Source organism: Pinus tabuliformis, chromosome 2_1 (genome assembly GCF_031772625.1).
Source record: "Pinus tabuliformis cultivar Carrire ecotype Pingquan chromosome 2_1, CPIR1, whole genome shotgun sequence".
Classification (NCBI taxonomy): Eukaryota; Viridiplantae; Streptophyta; class Pinopsida; order Pinales; family Pinaceae; genus Pinus; species Pinus tabuliformis.
The window spans coordinates 990840764-990863698 of NC_142299.1; the positions used below are offsets into that span (position 1 = coordinate 990840764).

The following is a 22935-nucleotide window of genomic DNA, read 5'->3' on the forward strand; positions in this document are numbered from 1 at the left end:
AGTATATATATTTACTTCACCTTTGTCAGAGAACCAAAAACATTTGAATGATTAGTGATAAACATGAAACTTTGCGGCATAATATATGTTTAAAAATTCCTGTTGGTATGTGGATACCAAAATAATGTGTGTTCAATTCCTGCTGGTACGTGGATACCAAAATAATATGTGTTCAATTCCTGCTGGTACATGGATACCAAAACAATATGTGTGATTATATGACTAAATTATAAATGTTGAAGTAAAGTTAAGACCGTCAAAAGGGTTTACTTCGGATAGAAATTAAACAATATAAATCTGTTTTAGTTTATGCATGTCAAAACGAGCAACTGAAATAAAAGACAGGAAGTGAGTACACCTATAGAAAAGTCAGAATACATGCATAGAAAATAAACAAAATTCTGTTATATGTAGATAATACATAAGTTATTTCGAATATGCTGATGCACATTTTACAAATGCTGGGTAAGTGTAAGATTGCAGGTAAACTGGCAGATAAACTATGATTGCAGATAATTGATCCAATTTTCGAGATGGCCACGTGATGACAGAACTCAGATCAGTTAAGCTCAAAGTGATTCTATGATAGGGTAGTAGCCCTGATACTACTGGAGGGGTGGAGGTGTTACCCATCGTTTATCCTCCGAAACCTGGAGTCATGGGAGGACTGTGCGAGTCACGCTCCCCTAGACGTGTGATGATGACTGCCGGATGCCTACTAGTAATCAGGTCGGTGTAGTCGACGCTGTTACCTTTGTGTTATGAATGGTTAGGTCAGTAAATTGACGCCATGGCATACTCTAGTAGAGGACGGATAGGATGGGAGCAGAAGAGATTAGGAAGGATAGGATGAGTTTGAATAGCTTGGGAACCTGGATAAGAAAGGGCATGTCCGTTAAAACCTTGAACCTGAAGCTCTAACTTCGGGACGAAGTTTTCAGAAGGGGGAATGTATGTAACAACCCATCTAATTGACCCATTAATAAAAATGTTAAACCTTATAATATATGAATATATCTATACATTAAACTTTATGATATATAGTTAGACCTTACAAATATAATTTAAAAGATATATATATATCATTAAATAATTATAAACATATTTTGAAATGTTATAAGATATATATATCATTAAATAATTATAAACATATTTTGAAATGTTATAAGTATATATATAACATTAAATAATTATAACATACATTTGATAAAATGTTATAAGTAGAAATCGTTTAATCTTCATAAAATATATTAAATAAAGGTTATGAGAAATATCATTTAAGATATACCATGTATTAAAGGAATGTTATGAATATATATAAATTAAAAGTTATGAACTATGGAAACAGCGTGCCAACATTGATATCACATTTGTTCAAACGTATAAAAATATCTGAACTCATAAAGACCCCCTACCTACTGAAATTTATTACTGGAAATATCGCGAGAGACTTCAATGCTGAGAGGCGGTGGCTGCAAGTGGGAGGGCGGCCACCGCCAGGCAAAGGGGGATATTTATAGCAGCAGCCTGACCCGGGAGCAGAGAGGAAAAACCGGAGGAGGATTGAGGATTGATCAGCAAAAACCAGGAGATAACCTTGCAGTGGCAGAGTCTTGACTGATCTGAGTTCTGGGCACGGAGGGACAGAGAGCCTCTGTGGAGAGCTTCTCTGGATTGAGCAACCAGGTTGCTCTGTCTGGTCGGGTGGAATTGGCCGTCTCAGAATTGAATCAAATCAGCCAACAGTCCAGGATTACCAGTTCTGCAGCGGAATCGGAAGTCGGCAAGCAGCTCAGGTAGGTGCAGATTTCAATTTTATGTATTACTGTTTTCAAATTTATATGCGTGTCTATCTGGTTACTGTAAATTCATAAACAGGGCACTACAGTTTTGGGTTTATCTTAGGTGATCTGATTCATTGTTGTTCTAACGGTTTATTCTTGAGAAATTTTATAGTGTTTGTAGGTTCCCTAACCCTCTGGCTCCAAGTTCACAAATTGTGGGCACAGGCTGACTATGTTTGGATCCTAAATATTAAATCTGATTTTATAACTTCACTAAGGTTGTGGTTTGACATTTATCTTTCGAAATACATCTAGCCATCGTCAAAATTTACAAAAAATTATTTCTCAAAATTTCTCTAAGCATTATACGCTTGTATATTTTGTAAACATAATTTGTATAATATACTTGTAAATTATTTTATTTTCTAACCCTTGTTTTGTCGCTGGGGTTTTTCTAGGGTTTTGGGATTTTTGAATTTATATATTGGGGTTTTGGGTTATTGTAAATACATTTGTGCAGATGAGATCAAGGGAAAAGAACTGGATTAGAGCTAGATCTAGCCTTTACAAGTTTTTGCAAGGCCAACAAATTGAACAATTATGCAGAAATTGAAGATTTGAAGCAAATTTAATTTCTGGCAAGGGTTTTGAAATTTTTTTAGGGCCTTGAGGCCCCATCGCCCTCCCTCAAGCTTGCCATCCAGCCTTTGAGCCTCAACGTTAAGCTTTTTTTCTAGCCTTGGAGGCTAGCGGTAGACCCTAGAGGTCTTGGCCTGCCTCCTTGCCCTTGGCCGTGGGTTTCTAAGGCCATTTTTGGCCTAGCCGTAAGCCTTTGAGGCTTCGGCCTCCCCTTCTGCACCTAGACGAAAACCCTAAGGGTTTGTTGTAGGCCTTCTAAGGCCTTTCCCTACCCTCGACCCTCTCCTTATCCCTTTGTCTCCCCTCTCGTAGCCTCGACGTCTTCTGTCTAGCGTGCCGCTGCCTTTTCCAGCCCTCTCACCCCCTTCTCCTCCCCTTGTCGTGGGCTCTAGGCATCTCAGCCTGCCCTCTACTAAGCCACAACCCTTGTGGGGCCTACGAAAACCCTAAGGGGCCCTTTTCTCCCTAACACAGGCCTAGCTAGGCCTTGTGTCCCTCCTCCTCCTCAACGCTGGCCGTCTAGGGCCTTGCATTGCCCTTCCTTAGCTCTCTCTTGCCTTCATTTCATCTCTGAAATTTTTGGGACTGAATATTGGTGGGTTTTGCAGGAGAAATTGTCTCAAGTTTTGTGGTTTTAGATGGCACATCCATTGGAAAAATTTTGGCAACTTGGGCAAGCAATTTTCAAGGCCTTGGGGCCTAGGGTTTGATCTCTAAACCCTCATTTTCTCTCACTGTTAGCTACAACTCTCTGAATAAATTCATAACATTGACTAAAGTTAAATCTAAGTACTCTAAAATTCACATTTAAATTGCATCAATACACAAGAAATTCATCGTATAAATTTACCAGTCATTTGGTGAATTGGGCATTGTTCGTTGGGCATAAAACTAATTGATTTCATGACTGATATCTCTGCATAAAAGTCATAAAACTAATTGATTTCATGACTCATATCTCTGCATAAAGGTCTAATCAGATCTGATATAATCTGAGGCTACATCACAAAGGGTGCTTGTTAACCCAAAATTTCATATTGGCAAACTTATTTTGGCATCTAGAAATTTTTTGGCATATTTTGGCACACACTCTCACATTGGTTGCTCACTGTTTTCATACTTTTCTTGCTGCTGTCATAAGTGTTTTAGGATCTGATATAACACTGAATAACACATCATAAGAAGGTTGACTATCTCATATTTTCACTTGGCAAGTCATTAGGTGTTTCATTGCTCATATTTGGTTCTTACATGCTTGTCATTTCTTGGATTTAGCATGATTTACTTACTGCTGTCCTAAATCTAGCTTACCAGTGAACTATAAGTTACAAAAGTGCTTTTAATTGTTTCATGCTCTACATAGTTCACTGTGGAGAAGATTTATGCTATTGAAACCTAACATTTACTTGTCTTGTGTTAGCTCTAAGATCATTAACTTAGCACTAAAATCACTCAATAAGCACTTGCACATCTAAGCTCTAATCTTGTTAGATGGTTTAAGTTACTTTGGGCATTAATTGGTATTGAGGTATCTCTTTCTCTTTCTTAAGTATCTTGGCATCTAATTGGCATTATTGTGTTGAGCATCTAATTGTCTAAGGAGCATTGCTAAAGGAATCATTAGATAATTGCTAAACACGTAGTCTTGTTTTGCCATCATATCTTAGGAGGCTTTGATAATTTTATTTTCTATCTTGAGCATTGGCATATTTTGGTAAATCATTCTAAGTGACCATCTCTTCACTGGCATTTACTTTGTTTAAATATCTTGAAGATTTTTAAATTATCGCAAGTAATTGTCATCATTGTTGAATTGGATAAGTGTTCTAAACTTGCTATCATCTATTGTTTAACGTTGGCACTTGATAATTGACATATTCTTGGAGATAAGATTGTCTTTTCATTTATCGTTGAGTACTCTTGTCATAAAAGCTAATCATAACTTAAGTATTTGAACCACGTAAGCAATCTTAACTCAAGACTCACTCATATGCCTTGCACAAGCATCCTAAGTCTAGTTGCATCAATAATATACCTCCAAGCATAAGCTTGGTTGATAAACTTCTAGGGCCACCCTTTCTCAATTTAGCTTAAGGGATTCAACGCCTTTCTAGTGGTTAACACGGTGACCATGTAGTGGTCAGAGCCATAGTCTTTGCAGCGCCAAAGGTATCGGGTGGTTGGAACACAGGGGGAGGTATCATTAATCAAGCTTTTTCTTGCTTCCCGTTGGCTTCCATCCCACAACCTACTCTAAAGACTAGTTCCAAAATAGTTAAGAGGAAGGTCTTACTTAGAATAGGCATATAACTAAAAGTAACCAAGACTCTTGCATCACACCTAGTTCTTAGGATTTGCATAGCATATAGGTTAGTGAAGCATCTAAACAATGATTGTCCATCCGATTACTTGGTCCCTAATTGATAATAAGCAAGAAGTTGACTCCATAAGGCAGTGGTCTCACATTTGAATTTAATCTAATCCTTAAATCTTGCTAAAATTAACCAAAGCTAAGTCACTCAATCGTGTTTGGCGGACTCGTTGGTTGTCAACTTGTTCTCCATCTTCACATTCCCATAAGGACTACTCCCCATAGCCTACTGTTGAGAGATGACTAGAACGAAGAGGTCGAGACTTAGAGTGACAACCTCTGACCTGAGTCGTTGTCGCAGTGCCTGTACAATTTGAGCGACAACATTTTCTGGTGCTGTTGCTAGGGACCAATTTATTGGACCTTGGCTTTGCGACATTTGTCTTAATCATCTTCATTTTTCATCACCTTATCTTTTTTCCTCTCACTAATTTGTGCATTTTCTCTATCTGCACCTTTAGCACCTAGACATTTCGATTGGTTTCCTGTTTGGGTGGTGACTCTACTTATTCATCCATTTTTCTTAGACAAGAGGCCCTCCTTGACATCTATCTGATTTTTCCTGACTAACCTTTTGATTTTCGCCTTTTGGATCTTGGAGTTAGATTCATGTTCAATTGGCGACTCCTCTTCTTTTATTTCTTACATGAATTTTTGCTAGAAGTTCGCTTCTTGTGGATCTCTTGCTTTTCTTGAACAAGGATCTCTCTCTTTAACGTCCATTGGCTCCTTTCCCCTTTAAGCAAGTCATCATGTATGACTTGTCCGCTCCTTGTCGTTTTATTAACATTCAAGGTTATCCTCATGACCTTACAAAGAAAGAGGTTAATCAGGTTAAAGAATTAACATAAATCGTTAAAAGTATGTGAACCGAGTTTAGAAATCAAATTGCCGATATGGAAAATCAACTAACTAATATGATGAAGGCTTAGGAGGATGCGACACATCAAAATGTGCCATTTGTAGACCTTGTGACCATTTTCATGATGAATCCACTTGTGCCATTGCAATCAGAATCTGAGATTGTGGAAGGACATGAACAAATGATCAAGGGGATCTTATCAGGGAATTAACTAAAAGGCGTAGAGACATGCAATTCAGTCAAGCTCAGTTCATGAAAACTATGGAGCTTAATCAAGATAAATTGATAGCAAATCCCTGCACATCAGGTGGACGACTATTGAGAAAAATCATGATGAAGAGCTAAGCCTGATAAAGGAAAATCATAAGAAAGAAGTAAGCTCTATTCAGGACAAGGAAGTCGGTCTTTAGAACAGATTATTAGCCATAGAAGAGCAGCATGCTGAGGCGCTGAAGACCATGGAAATTAATCATTCTAATCAGATGGCCACCATGCAAAATTATTTGATTACTATGGAGGCAAATCATAAAGAAGAAATGAGTTCTATTCAAGTAAATCATGATAAAGTAATAAAGGACATGGAAATCGGTTTTCAGAGCAGGTTGTCGGCGATTGTTTGGCCCTCAAGCCCCTCTGGTAATCCACAACCTCTGCTGAACTGTGGCCATGGATGCATCTAACCTCCTAGCCAGCTCCACCAGATACCAACTCAATATCTCTCACCATCCAACCTCGAGAGAGGGATCGAATGCACAAACAACATTATACAGAACAAGTCTTCCATCCAACAAATGCTGCACTCTGCGCAACTCGTGTCGCCTCTTCTCGCTAGTCTAGCCAATCCATGTAATCTGCCCAGGTAACGCGACCTCTCTCTCACCAACACGCAGAGGTGGCCCAACAATGCTGCAAGCCCCATCAATGTATGCCTGAAGGGGACTGCCATTTGAAAGTATGACAACTTTGCTGGCTGCTGATGCACTTGATTGCTCCTCATTGATGGCTGACTCCAAGGATGGCTGCTCATCCTCCTCCACCATGGGCTCAACATGAGCCACTAATTGCCCCTCCTTCGATAGCTCATCATGCATAACATCCTCAACAATCAACTATAGGTAGCTACCATCTGGAAACTCTGTCACGACTTTAGATAACTTTGCGCTTGCCAACACTTCGTTACTCGACATGTCTCTGGGCACCTCACCAATCTGCTATGGGATACTACACTTGAAAACTTGGACATGACCTTGGACACGTCATCAATGGATCACTCAACAATGAACGACACCTCATCCATGGGTACCTCATCAACAGTGGCCCTCTAAGTGTATTCTCTACTCTCTCCACTAGGGTGTCAATTAGAGCTACCAAAGGGATCTCCAACAAGGGTGACTCCTACGTCACATTGGACACATCGACATGCTCCTCACACTCCTGTGTGCCCACAACCTCATGCTCAACCTCCTCCTCTGGCTCCTGATATCTAAAGTCAGGTCTCCATCAGCAAAAGCGCCTCTTGGTCTCACCCTCTAACTGTCCGTGTCCTGTCTGCTCCTTTTGAGGAGATCTGTTGCCCTTATTCTGTCGACTTTCCCCACAGTGTAGATGGATGTACCCCCACGCCCTGCGCACCTCTAGTGTCTCTACTGTAAGGATGAGGATGGATTTGGTCTGTCACCTTCCTCAACTGGGCCAACCTCTCATCGTTCCAGCAGATTCCACCCCAAAATTCCTGCATATTGAATCTTCCTTGAGCCATGGGTTTGTCTATGGTTTCACCCGTCACTATGCATACATGCCCAAATCTTCCATGATCTTGCTGGTTACCCCACAACTGGCCAAGATCATGCTCTGATACCACTATAATATTACTAATTAGAAAATAACATTAAATACCAAAAACATGAGCTAGGAACAACAATTAAAATTAAAGTCCAAAGACCCAAATCAGAACACCATAGAAAATAAGCAGAATAACTGAGCCATTTTATTAATAAATGGGAACCTGAGTACATAATGAGTAAGAACAATGGAACCTGGGCTTGCTATGCAAGCTACGCAAACCCCAGGGGAAATCTTGTTGACCCAACTACTGAAATGTCTTCAAACTTTTAATGGACACTGCCCAGAAAATCTGCTATAGGCTACCAAATGGAATTGGAAGTTTTGCTCAAAATAATGCCCGGAATGCTCTAAAATTGCAGCCACGAGCTCCTCTCCTCAAACCCGAAATACCCAAAAAAAGTTTGGCCTATCTCCAAGCCAAAATCGAACCCACAAAGTGATGCAAATTCCCCAACTAACTAGCAATTCACCCTGCTATAAGAATGAGGATTTCAAGCCCAAATATCGCCCGAAAAATTATGTAAAATTAGCTAAAGACTCCTCTCAATAAACCCACAAAAACTTAGAAAGGGTTTGGGCTGAATCCACTGACCCCTGGAGACCCCCAACAAGTGCAAATTGCCCAATTTGGCTAGAAAACGCCCCACAGCCTTGATACTGCTGAATTAAGCCCAAATACACCATTGGAAATCTCTCCCAACTCTAGCTAAATTCTCCCTTGAGGTATACCTCCAATCTCTGACCCTTATCTCTCCTCAACTTCTATTCCTCCAGCCCCTGCGCAAGCTTGCTTGGAGACCCCTGAGCACTTCCAGAAATGTAGAATTTCGGCCCCAAGAATTCCCTCAAACTTAGACCTACTAATCACCACAAAATATCTAGATAAAGTAATGGAAAACACCTGCAAATTCTTCGATGTTCTGCTCCTCTATTTCTGATCTCCCCACAAGTAATTCGAACCACTTCTGGGCCCTAGAAGAAACACACACTAGCTGTAATAACCTACAAATATGCCCAATGGAAACTCTGAATTGAGCTCCTCAAATTTGCCTCACTAGGGACACTAGAAGTTCTCCGAAATGAGGGTGGAATTCTGCTTGGAACTCCTGTGCTAAACAACGCTTCTCTTCTTGTGCTAAGCAACTCCAAGAGAAGATGTAATGTGAATTGTAATAGACAAAAAGATGATCAACAAATGAGTCTCTCCTCCTTTTATAATTTCTCCCCATGCTTCTAGACTCCCTTTTTAATTATTATTTTATTGGCGGGGCCATTTTCCACTAAGTAAATTTTTCCTTCATTTAATTAAATTAATAGTCTGCCGCCAATCTCCAATAAAATAATACTTGTCACCTTTCTCCAAAATAATATTTGTCCCTTTTAGTTAATATTACCAAAATTGGGCAAAATTCCCAAGCTCACAAAATTGGGGATATTACATTGTCTTTCAATAAGCTACAAACCTTCTTTATCTCTTCTGATCTATCCCTTGGTTGTTTAGTTAGGAATCGCTTATAATACGAGGTCAATTCCTACTCAATACCCTGTTGCAGTTCCAAGGTATATCCCTGCAGATTTTACAATCTACAGATCTTGTTGAAGCTTCTGTTATTCATGGTGGCTTGGTGATTTTTTTTTGTGTTCTGATATCCCTCATTAATCCATCTCGTTCTCACTTTCTTCTTCCAAAATAAGTTTTGTTGAAGTTCTGGTTCCTCAATTTTTTCTATCACAATGGATTCTTTAAGGGCAAGTTTTTCAGCAAGGCCTTGGTGATCTCCTGAACTTTTTCCATTTCTCTGAAGAAAAATATTACCAAAGTCTCTTTTTATTCCAATCCTTTAGGATACCCTTTATGAACTCATGTTTTTAAATCCAGTCCTTCAGTTTAACATGTATGCATAAGTAGTTGTTGGAGTTGACACATTTTAGATAACCTTCATTTTTCAGGTTGATTAGTTGAAGGTTTGCACATTTTGTTTGGAAAAAAATTGAAGTGATGACCTTCTAACTCACTTACATAGTTGGAAGAAAGTGATGGTCTTCTAGTTCACTTACATTGTTATGTAAATGATTGAGAATTTGAAGTTGTTTAGTTGGTAATTGGTATATTGTACCAGGATAGCTTTCTCTTTGCCTTCTTTTTCCCTGCTCCCTTTGTTTTTCCCATGTTTTTTAAACTTTCCATTCTGCCTTTTTATTTTGTATTTTGAATAAACGTTTCCTTTAAACTCTATTAAAAATGATATTTACATGCATTTATAAAAATTATGGACCATGTAAAGCAGTCATCAGGGGCAATACCTAGAATCTAGCATTTGCCCAAAGGGCTCTTCCTTTTCTAATTTGAAATCTCGTTGGAGATGAATGAGAGAGACACACTGGCAGGCTTATAAGCGGTTAAGAGGTGGATTCAACAAGCTCTGGTACCACTTATAATGTACGCAGCAGTAGTTACAGGGTTCCATAATACTTCCATTAGGTTCTACATAAAGTGAGTTAAGAAGCAATACAAACCAATAGGTCAAATAAACAACATATTGAATGGACAAGATGGTTGGAATTAGTAAAATACAAATGGTAGGGGACACATACCTAACAGTTAATATACCCCTTATGAGGACATGACAATTCAGTTTTAGCCCAACACATAAATAATTATTTAGTAACATATACTGAAATAATTGATGTACGTCAGATATATAAAGTGCTTACCACTGATTCAGAGAAGTGATTCATTAATAGAAGGGTACATGTTTACAATGACATGAATGCAGTGAGAGAATCACATGATATAGTATGAAAATGATTATCCACAGTATTATCAACTTGTATCATGCTTAAATGATTGAATCTTCTGGACCTGATATTGCTTGTTTAGCTACAGCATACTACTATTTCCATGAATAAAAAATCATTTACTAACGTGTATGTTTGGGGTCAATCCAGTTCTCTTTCTCCATATTGCTATATGCTTAAAATTTACGTAAATTTATGTCTTTTGAAGTCCAAAAGATCTTGCAATTGCGTAGTAGGTTTCTTGCTTTTCATTTCCCCCCTACACTTTCTTGTAAATGAAAAGATCTGTCTGTAATGTTCTGCATCCTTGGGACTTCAGGTAAAATAGTTTAGAAATACATCCTTTATGCATCGTTGGGATGGTGTGCTGGATGGTTTAGGGATTCAATGAAAGTAATTAATAATGTTAAATTTTAATTTTCAATGTCTCCAAGCTAACAGTCATGTTTTCTGTAAATCAATTTTCTACTGTTCCATCCCTGGGACTATTATACTATATGCTGAATAGTTTAGGGAAACATATTTTATGAATCCTTATGAGTCGGGACTGTGAACTGAATGGTTTAGAAATGCAATGGAACTTACTAATGATATTAAAATGTAGTTTTTAATATGTCTCTTGGCTGACATGAATGCTTTCTGTGTGTCTTTTTGTACTGTTCCAGGATTTGAAGCTCCAAATTTGAGGTATAATCTGATGTCCATTGATGAAAGTTTGAATATGTGCATTCTAGTGTACTTTTACAACCTCCTAAAAGTAGGTTAAAATCTGTAGTGAATGTCTACATCAATATGTTGCACTTAAGTTGCCTCTCTAAGGTGAATTAATTGGTTTCAGTCTAAAGCCCTCATATTCCAAGTAAAATGAAATTCAAATGTCTTCTCTAAGCATAACTATTTTCAAATTTCAAGTGGATAATGCATTAACTGCTCAGGTATGCTGATCTGAAACTCTTTGCCAACAAATTATAAGATAAGTTGCTCAGATAGATCGGAAAATCTTGGCTAGCTACTTGCAATATTTCAGAACCTGTATTTATGGTGGTTGAAAAATCAAAACTATTATCCACAGCATAAATTGACAAATGAAATACAGGAAAGAGATTTTCTCTTGACGGTATTACAGTGTTTCACAGCTTCTCTCTAGAAGTTTATAGAACTACGTTTGACGAATAGAATAGGCTTCCCCCAAATTTTAGATACAAAATGTCTTAATGAAATATATCTCACCTTCCTATTAGTTTATGGTAGCGTTGGTCAGGTGTTCTAGTCTCAGATGATGCTAAGAGGTTAAGGAATGCGAGATCTCCAAAATCCAGAAAAGGTTGCGCGAGATAAGCTCGGGAAACATCTTAATTAAATTAATTTGTGATAATTAAATTATTTCCTAAGTCTAACTTAGGAAAAGTGGTAAATTAAAGTGAATTAATTAAGGATGTTTGAAATTGCTGTAGAGACTTCTATTGATGAAGTCTAATTGATCTTAGCCATCGATAGAGATTAAATTGTGGTTGTTGAAGGACTCAACGAGATATTATAAGAGCAGGTCAAAGGGGCTTGGAGAAAACACATTGAGCATCAGTGTGATCAGGTGTGAGAGGCAAATTGAGCAGCCTATTGCGCAATATTCAGTGAGGGTAGAGTTCGAGCCAAGGAAGGAGAGTAGCAGGGGTTTGTAGCAGGAAGAATTTCTGGAGAAATTCTTAAGAGGTTTTCCAGTTTCCAGATCCAGGAAAGGGAGGCCGAAAATCTGCAGTGCGAGTTGCCCAGTTGCCCAGAAAGTGTGAGTGCAAGATCTAGAGCGAAGTGCAGGATCTTGGATCTACATCCTGTAGGCAGAGCAAGTTAGATCCAGGAGTAGAGAAGGGCAGGATGGCTCATCTGGAAGTGATCCACAGGCAGATGGATTTTTTCTCCAGAAGATAGTGCGCATTTCTAGTCCAGCTGTGCGAACAAGCTGGGAAGTGCAAATTTGCGAGAGAGAGCCAGATCCAGTTGCTGTGAGGGAAAATTATTTCCCAGAATATTTTCCAGCTGAGATAGATTGCCGGAGCATTGCCAGTTAGGCATCCAAATTATAAATCTTTATATTTGCTACATAATAAAATAAACCCTCATTTGCTGCACCAGTTTTCCCTGCGGGGTTTTTCCTGGGATGTTAGTCCAAAATAACCGAGTTAATATTTGTGTTTGTGCATATATTTCTCATTTCCTGTTTTATTTCCGCAGCATAATTTTTATTTGGTGAAGAATTGCAGTGCGGTTTATTCACTATTTACTGAAATAATAATTACAGAAGACAAATAAATTGTTAAGTTAGGAGAATTATACTCAGTTGCTGCAGTTCAAGGAAATTTCACACTTCCTATGTTATCAAATGACTGCATTTTTGTGATCAACAAGTTTTGTGGCCAGGCAAGCTTAGGCACTCTCTAACTACCATGCTGGCTTAACCTTTGAAGCTATCTTTGACTCTGGTCTTATTTGCACTCTGGGACATCAGAGATTGTAAATATTGACCACAAAATAACTTTTGCTTGCCTTAACCGTTAAAGTGCTCAAACATGGATATGGACTATTTGTCATCCCATTGTTGTACACTTCATATATATGATGTTCAGATACATCAAAACTATATCTCCAGGAGGTTCTTTCTAAAATTGACTCGACTCTAGTATGATATAAGCAAACAGATGTTTGACTATTTTCATCTTTACTTTCAATAATACAAATCTTGTACTTTTATTTGCATTCCAGTATGAAAGTCCCTTATTTTTTGAACCCATCTTTTTCCATTTGGACATTGCAAGTGGAGTCAAGGAGCTATCGATCATGTATGGGTTGTGTTACCCATTTGTTGGCACAGGGTTACCCCAGTAAGTGTCTTCAAAGCTGCCACCGCTAATTGGCCTCCGAGTAGCTTGGATGATACTTGCCTATTGGATGTTACACCCCTGATGATACAACCTTTGCCCAACAATGTCATTGTACCTAGATTCTGGAGTGCCCTGGCTAAGATATCAGGTGGGCTATGCTAGCAAACTGAATGTGCAACCTTTGTATGCCTCTGTCAGGAATGCAAACAATTATGCGTTTGAACATAAAAAATTGACACGACATTTTCTGCAGCGGATGCAAGAATTCTTCAAACTCCTGTTGGAAATCGTACTTGACTCATACCACACTTAAAAGTTATTGTGTGAATGCCCTGATCAACACTCTAATAACATATTTCACTTTCCCCATCAAATGAGCATAACAGATCATTGTAAGGATGGTAATCAATAGACATAACAATTCCTAAATGACTGGTAAACGTTCTTAACAAATAGCTTGGATTGTCTGCATCTAAACCCTAACTGTTTTATCCAATGATGATGTAGCCAAATCAGCTACGTTGGGGCTGGTCTGCATACTCCCAGACCTTGATTTCTTTTTATGGGACTTCACCCCAGGGCACAAAACATTTATATTAGTCCTGGTGCCTTAAATATCTTCTGCCGTTACAACAGAAAATCCTTTTTCTCAGGAAACAGAGTAGAGATGCCTCCTTAATGCCTGGAAAAAATTAACATGCAGGGCATCCAATAAAGAATTAGCAGACTTGTAGTTCAATGCCCCAAAAAATTCATCAAGCTTAGACAGGAACATGTCCCCCCCAGACCTTCACAACAGCCCTACAAATCTCCTCTGGTCTTAGGTTATCACACAGGATTGACCCAGCGCACATCTCAATCAAGGTGCAACCAAAGCTCCATTTATCAGACTTCATAGAAATTCCATTTCATCCCAAAAGAATGTTTTAAGAAGATCTCTTGAATGGTTTGAATGCTTATGGGGATTCAATAACATCATGAATGTGTTTTGTAGCAATCTTACATTTATCATTATTGGCAATTGTGAAAATTTTATCTATTGCAGCTACCGGAGATTATTCTTCTAACTCAGAAATAAATTTTGCAGTTTATTTACTATGGCAAATAATGAATATAATCACAGCTGCAATTTTCAGCATAAAAATGCTGCGGAAAATAAAATATGGGAAATTGAGAAATTCTAGAAAACACACAATAAACTTGACACAGTTATTTTGAGCAATTGTCTTTGGAAAAACCGAACTTGGGAAAACCAGGGCAGTAGATGAGGGTTTTATTATTAATGTTCAACAACAAATTAAAGTACAATAATTTAGATCCCTAGCTGGCAATCTAATCTGAATAAAGCACTGGCAAAAATATTGTGAGAATTTTCTCTCACCCCTATTTTGTGCCTCTGAAATAGCTTCCTCAACCTTAGCGCTGAGATGCTTGCGTCAACCTCTGCGCAGCCCCTACGCTGGCCCTTTGAAGATTTCGACACTCCTTCCTTCGACTCTTTTGGGAACTGAAAACTTTCTCTCAGAATGTTGCTCTCCTCCTGCTCCACTTGCTACTCACCCTTTGGCTTTATCTTCTCGTTGCTCTCCTCCTGCTCCACTTGCTACTCACCCTTTGGCTTTATCTTCTCTGCTGAGTTTCTGCCATTGAGAAAATTGAATTGCCTGGGCAACTGAGTATTTGCATTGGATGATCTTCATCACCACATCGACTTTCCTTTATAATTCACAGTTGGAGCACCAACGACCAAGATTAAAACTTAATCAATGGCTAGGATCATTTCTGGGTCGATCAGTGTGAGTTTCTAGATGATTCACACCTTATATCAATTAATACTAAATAATTAACCATATTCGCTAAGTTTAGACTTAGGAAATATTTAAAAATTGGTTAATAATCTAATTGAGACACTTCTAGGCGGAATTTTCAGAAACGATTTCTAAGTTTTGGAGATCTCATGTAATCTAGCCTCTCCACAAAATTTTGTGGTTAGAACACATCCGATGCTACAAAAACTAACATCAATTTATTGCCAGGGGTTTGAAATTTAAGTTATTGGCCATATTAGGGAAATTATAGGAAACTATTGGGAAACTTTAAAAAATACAAAAATAATCAATTTTTTCCAAATTTTTATTCTTTTAAAGCAACACCAACATCAAACAAACACATTTTCACACAAATATGAAAATGAAACTGCAATATAAAATGTATAAGATGTTAAGTGGTACATACTACATCAATCATTGATACTAGATACTGAAATATGATATCTGTCCTTAGTCATAAGTTTTGACAAGATAATAAAAAATAACATTAAAACAAAATGTAATATTCCAACTAGAAAATAATAGTGAAAATCAAGAACATGATCTAAGCTACAATAATTAAATTTTTAAACATACATGTACAATCAGTACACCAAGGAATTTGGGCAAGAAATCTGAGCCACTTTATTAATACTAATGGAAATTGGGTACAATAGAGTAAGAACAATAGAACTTGGGCTTGCTTCTGCAATCAATGCAAAACCTAGGTGAAAATGTGTAGACCAAAGTGTTGGAAATGGCTCAACTAGTAACTCGCACTACCTAGAAAATGTTGCCACTGCAGCTGAAGAAGAACTGGGATTTCTCACCTCAAAATTGCTCAGGAAATTTTGCAAAATCCACACACTAAACCCACAAAAACTTAGAAAGATCTTGGGCTAATTCCAGTTGAACTAGAGAGCCCCAAAAAGTGCGAATTTCCTAGACTGCCCAACTCTTTGCACTACTAGGGAAATGAATGCCGAGTGTAGCCCAAATTCTCCTTTGGAATGTCTCAAAAATCACTGCAAATTTCCTCTTCGAAAATGGCTCCTTTCTTTAGCCCTAAACTCCTGCAATCTCAGCTTCTCCAACTCCTGCGTAGCCTCTGCGCATCACCAGGAATAAACAAATTTGGCTGAGTAATTACCCTCAATTCTAGCCCTACAAAATGATACTAATCTCCACCTCCAGCAAAGGAAACTACTCTTGCAATTGCTAGGATTCACCAACCAACTGAAGTTGCCCCAACTAGCCTATGCATATTGCCTTCTGCGCCCAAGAGAACACACAATCTAAGTGAATAACTCTTGCATTCAACTTTAGAGAAGCCCTAAATTGGACTCCCAAATTCCTCACTAGGGAGACACTCGAAGTTATTCGAAATGAGGGTGGAATTTCTGTGCTAAGCAACACTTCTCTCCTTGTGCTCAATAGCTCCAAGAGAGTTCGATTTACATGAGATAGATAGGCAAAAGATGCAAAATGGCAACCTCTTTTTGATATTTATAAGTGCTGGTCTCCTCTCCCTTGTGGGCCCCAAACTCCACTAGATCACACCTCCTTTCTTCTCTTGTCTCTCCTCTAGTGCGAATTCCTCATGTGGTTCGAACTTCCCCTTTTTGTGGCCTCCACATTCCACTAGCAAACTAATTTTCCTTTTTCCTCTAATGTGCGTAGCCTCCCTTTCTCCAAAAATCAAGTGGGCTCTACTCAACCCACTTGTCCTAAGTTCATTAGTTATCAAAATGTCAGAACGCAAAAATGAGTTAGCAAAGTTTTATTTAGTTGGAATATCACAGTCCTCCTTGCCCAAAGTTTGCTTGCCTTCAAGAAACTGTAATGCCAGATGTTGTAACACCTGTTCACCCTCCCATGTGGCACCCTCCTTTGGCAAATCCTTCCATCTAACAAGGAATTCTTTGATGACTTTGTTTATGAGTTTCCTCTCTCTCACCTCCAAAATAGCCTCTGGTACCAAAACTAAATTCCCCTCATCATCCAAGGGTGGTAACTTTGTGGCAGTTGTAACCTGTTGTTCCAAGGCCTTCTTCAAGAAAGACACATGGAACACATTGTGCACCTTGCTTCCTGGTGGAAGCTCCAACTCATACGCTACCTCCCCTACTTGCCCGATCACCCTGGACCTGTTTCCCACTAGATACTGTCGGAACTTGGCCAAGGTGTGCATAATGGCCAACATCTTCTTATCGTATATGGAATATAACGTCTTATACTCCTGAAGTTTCTGGCTCTCAAAGGCTATAGGATGTTTGCCTTGCATCAACGCTACCCCGATGCCCTCATCAGCTATTGAAGAAAAGTGCAACTAGGTTCGGTCTTCATAATGACTTGTAATTATGATTGATGTAAATGATGTAATAAAAGAGAATAAATTTATTTTGTATGCCTTGCTACATGGGTTTCATGAGCAAGAAGTGTCATAGGTCAAAATACTTCTTCTTGATGTCTTTAGGATTTATTAATATGTCAAAGAGTCAAGTCATGTATGAAGGAGCTCTTCATGAGCCTATGTAAAATGTATTCAAGCCTAAAGCAACCCTCCAAGACCAAGCTCAAGCCTCCATTAGCAAGCACAAAGAAGTTTGCAAGCAAAACAATAAAGAGATCATCATGTCGGCCTCAAAAATTGAATTAAATGAATAAAGGAATGTCATGTCGGCTTATATAAAAGACATGTCAGTTCACTTGTAAAAGTCGGCTCAAAATAGGAGGCACAAACCACTATAAATATGCCATCAAGGAATCCGCAAATCTCAAGATCAGAACTCGCATTTTCCTCTTTGAAATTTCGTATGGGTATAGGAGTAGAGATCCGCATCAAAGGAGGACCTGCACCCCCGGATGGATATAAGGTGCAGGCAGAATAGACCTCAACTATCTCTAAGTCTTGGTGGTGATTACAGTGAGTAATCACAGAAACTCACATTCTTTTCTAAGTTATTCAGATGGGTATAAGATCTGCATTACAAGAGGACATACCTCTGCACTTCGGATGGCACAGTAAGCTGCAATCTTGATGACAGTGAAGCCCTCGCATATATATATCTCTTTGTAGTCTCGGCATAATAAGGAGCAATAACTATTACAGTCTCGTCATAATGGGAAGATGATAGAACCATTACAGTCTTGACATAAATAGGATGGTAAGGATCTCAGTGCAAGGAAAAACATTATCACAGTCTCGGTGGACCTATCTCCTAGTAGTCTATGTATATATATGTATGATGGAAAAGGGCTCGAAACCCTCACTATCTATGTGCAGTCTCGGTCTCACTGTCTCGACATAAGGAGGATCACAATGATCCCACTGTTGCACTCACAGTCTCGACATACTTGTCATGAAGTACACTCTCGGCATGCTCACAGTCAACATGATGATGATCTCAGCAAGAGTACAGTGATGATCCAAGTATAGATGGAGATATGGTGCAACAATCATCATGATGATTGTCATAATGAAGACATAGAATTAAGTTCACAATGAAGACAAGAGATCTCATTGACATGATGAAGAAGCAGTAATGAAGATCTCAGTGATGCATTAGTGATGGCCTCAATGGTGCAACAATGATGATGATCTCAGCAGTGATAGAGAAGAGAATTGGTGTCTTGGTCTTGGAGTGGCAGAATGGGTCAAGGGTCATGGTCTTGGTATTCGTCAATTGGAATCTCTATAAGAAGAATTTTGTGTGAGTTTTCTTCTCCAAGAGAGAGGTTTTGGCCCTGGAAAAATGCCAAACATCTTGTGTTCTTGTCTCTTTGTTTTTGGTAGTAGTTTGATGAAGTAAACACACGCATTAATAATGACAAGAAGATCAAGCTAAGATAAAATTGTAAAAACACTTTAGAAATTGTTACCATGATAAGAAGAATCTCAATTATTCTCTATGCCCTAGATTCTTCAACATGGTATCAGAGCGAAGGTTCAGAAGTCAAAGGAAGGGCAAAAAAGAGACATTCAAGGATCAAATTTCTAGCAGAGCCTCAAAGCAAGCTGAAGGATATTAAAGAATCATCTTGATCAAACCCTAGATCAAAGGATCAATTTACAACAACAATATATAATAACAAGGTTTGTTGTCTATGCAATCAAGGAGACAATTAACAACAACAAGATCTTTTTGTCTCCACAGTCATCATCAAAAGACCACCAAGACTCTCATCAAGATGTCCACAAAGCAATCGAAGACTACATCATCTTGAAGAAGGTCGAAGTCCAAGAAGTAGTCTACAACAGCAAGGGTTTTGGAGATCAACAGTCTGAAGATGAAGCATTCAGAACTCAAGTTCATGGCAACAATTTTGATGCCTCCCATAGTTTTGGTCAATGACATATTAAAGCTGCATACTACAAGATTTGTCATCTCAAATCATTAATGTTGCATTCTACAAGGTTTAGAGCAATTCAGTCATAAGGATCAGATATACAAGTCAATTAACTTGAAGGCTTGAAGACAAGCTTCAACAAGGATCTTATCCGGAGGAAGCATCAATGTATCTACCTCAACAACAACCAACATGATCAAGGTGAAGACTTCATCTTCACAATCAAGTAAGTATCTTATCATTCTATAATCAAGTTTGGTTCTATGACTTCATAATTGCAAGGAGATCTATAGGTTGGATGGGTCATCAAAGGTCCTTGCATGGAATAAGGAGGATTGTCATAATCCTCATAGAATAAGAGAAGTTAGTGAACTGGTCTCCTTTGAATTCATAAGAGGGAACTCTTAAGGTCCTCTCATTCCTATGTAGCAAGAAAGGAGACATAAAAGAGATATATGAAATGCCAGAAATGCAGTAAAGAAGGTCATATCACTTAGACTCGATTGAAGGTATCAAAGAATGAGGAAATATCTTCATGAGATCTCAATTGGGAGATCTGGAAGAGATGATAAGAATATAATCATCACTAACTGATAAGCAAGAAAGGAAAGGGAAGTTTGGTCCTCAAACAAGACATAATAGTATAGCTAAGATTCAGTGCTATGGGGAGATTATGGAAAGAAGCTCATATCGCCGGAAGGATGGAGGAAGCTGAAGAAAAGGGCCAAGGAAAGAGGGAGTAACAAACCTCTACTATGAGTGAGATGGTGTCCCTCACAAAAGGGTCCTATCATAAGTCCTTGCAGATATGACCATGATAATAAGATGCATCGTGACATCATGGATGCATTAAAACAAGAGTTCATGATATCACCATGGGAATCATGAAGGGCATAATCTGTGGCAGTCTAACATGAAGGATGTAGCTCGTGGGAACCTCATTGGACATTAAAGGAAAGGAAGAAGTCATCCAGGACAAAGGAAACATTTGCTAGATAGGGATATGCAAGATCCTGAAGATTCTCTGATGGAAACCTCAACGGAGGATTCACTGATCTAGAGAGGTAGCAAGTGTTTCATCAGGAAATCTAACTTATGGAATTCATGAGATGATGACATGAGAAATGAAGCAGTTCAAGGGATTGAAGATCTTTTCAATCAAGAAAGTTGCTGGAAGAAGCCTAGATGACCTAAAGTTAAAATGAGGTATGTATGCTTGTGTTTAATATTGTAATATCATGTCATATGGTTGCAGGTAACATGGATCAAGGATGATCAAGAGAAAAAGGGTCTCCTCCACTGAAGGGATGCAGGAAGGCATAAGTTGCACTAGATGAAATCAACATAATTTGTCCTGTGAGGTAGTTTGACTACAATTAAAGAAACTCTGATTGAAAACTCCTAGGAATGGAAGGTGTGAGGATGGAAGAGATAGTGAAATATGCAACCATGATGAAGGCAATCAAAATCCAAAGGATCAAGAAGATTTGACTAGAAAATCTCTTGGAAAGATATGAAGAATCTGATGGAAGTCTGAAAAGATGAAGACCTTTGACAACAGATATAGTTGGGAGATGTGTCAACATGTATGCAGGGTGTTGATACCTACAAGAAGATGTCACTGGAAAAGGCCATCACCAAAAAGGTAATATGTGATTTGTTTTTAGTTTTTGACCTCTTGGAGAAAGTCTGGGTATGTGTGCAGGGCCAAGGTAAGGAGAGTTGTGAAGGATGTCACAACTATGTACCTTGTGATCTAGAGCAATCACCGTTGAAGGAAAAGTGAAGATAGATGGCCCTATGAAGGAAGCCCTAGATGTAAAGCCAAGGAGGATACTTTCTGGGAAAGAAGGAATGACATGATGAAGGAAAGTGATGGATGGCTGAACCCTACATATGAAGAAATTGATGACATCGAGGTCTTGGATCATCAGTCAACTAGAAGACCCTATAAAGTACTGATGATAGAGTCCCTGTTTAAGAGGGAGCTCTGGGAGGTTCCTATGAGTAAAGGAACTCGAGTAAGTTTCTGAGTGAAGAGAAACTTGGAACTCATCCCTGGTTAAGAGGGAGAGTTAGACACGACATTCTTGTCTTCATTTTGGAAGAAAGAATGGAGGATTGTGTAATCATCTGGCATCCGACACTCTTTGAGGATGTGGTAGGGCATCCAAGACAAGAGTGGGCAAGAGGACCAATATTCTTGAGGGTTGGGAACCCAAGATGAGAATAGTCCTAGTAGGGCATACTCGGAGAACACCCGGGTGGGTATGACCCTAAGAGAGACAATGATGATGTGTGTCTATTAGTCAGTGGTCTCGCCAACATTGTGTGCTCTAATCTAAGTGAGAGATAGAGCTGTTAGTCAAGGCCTTGCTAAATGAAAACAATGTTGGTTGAAATGGTGCTATAACAAATGGATTGCAAATTCGATTCTTCTTATGAGAAATTCTTCAGATTGAAAATGACCAAGTACCATTATGAATATGTCCCTAGTTAAGAGGGAGTGTTGAAGAAAAGTGTAACTAGGTTCATTCTTCATAATGACTTGTGATTATGACTGATGTAATAAAAGAGAATAAATTTATTTTGTATGTCATGCTACATGGAGTTCATGAGCAAGATGTGTCATAGGTCAAAAGACTTCCTCTTGATGTCTTTAGGACTTATTAATATGCCAAAGAGTCAAGTCATGTATGAGGGATCTCTTCATGAGCCTATGTAAAATGTATTCAAGCCTAAAGCAGCCCCCAAGGCCAAGCTCAAGCCTCCATTAGCAAGCACAAAGAAGTATGCAAGCAAAACAATAAAGAGATCATCATGTTGGCCTAAAAAATTGAATTAAATGAATAAAGGAATGTCATGTCGGCTTATATAAAAGACATGTTGGTTCACTTGTAAAGGTCGGCTCAAAATAGGAGGCACAAACCACTATAAATACCCCGTCAAGGTATCTGCAAATCTCAAGATTAGAACTCGCATTTTCCTCTCTGAAATTTCGTATGGATATAGGAGCAGAGATCCGCATCAAAGGAGGACCTGCACCCTCGGATGGATATAAGGTGCAGGCAGACAAGACCTTGACTATCTCTAAGTCTCGGTGGTGATTACAGTGAGTAATCACAGAAACTCACATTCTTCTCTAAGGTATTCAGATGGGTATAAGATCTGCATTACAAGAGGACATACCTTTGCACTTCGGATGGCACAGTAAGTTGCAGTCTTGATGACAATGAAGCCCTTGCATATATATATATGTCTCTGTAGCCTCAACATAATAAGGAGCAATAACTATTATAGTATCGACATAATGGGAAGATGTTGGAACCATTACAGTCTTGGCATAAATAGGATGGTAAGGATCTCAGTGCAAGGAAAAACATTATCACAGTCTCGATGGACCTATCTCCTAGTAGTATATGTATCTATATATATATATATATATATATATATATAGATGATGGAAAAGGGTTCGGAACCCTCACTCTCTATGTGCAATCTTGGTCTCACTATCTCGACATAAGGAGGATCACAATGATCCACTGTTGTACTCATAGTCTTGGCATTCTTGTCATGAAGTACACTCTCGGCATGCTCATAG

The 22935-nt window shown here is 38.7% G+C and overlaps 1 protein-coding gene across 1 annotated transcript in view; it reads left to right on the forward strand.

Annotated features, from left to right (window-relative positions):
• The window catches only part of LOC149203961 (endo-1,3;1,4-beta-D-glucanase-like), a 142472-nt gene that overhangs the window by 29962 nt on the left and 89575 nt on the right, over nucleotides 1-22935 (forward strand). The window contains exon 2 of the mRNA XM_089403633.1: nucleotides 10966-10987. Coding sequence (XP_089259759.1) covers nucleotides 10966-10987 — 22 coding nt within the window. The remainder of the gene's footprint in view (nucleotides 1-10965; nucleotides 10988-22935) is intronic.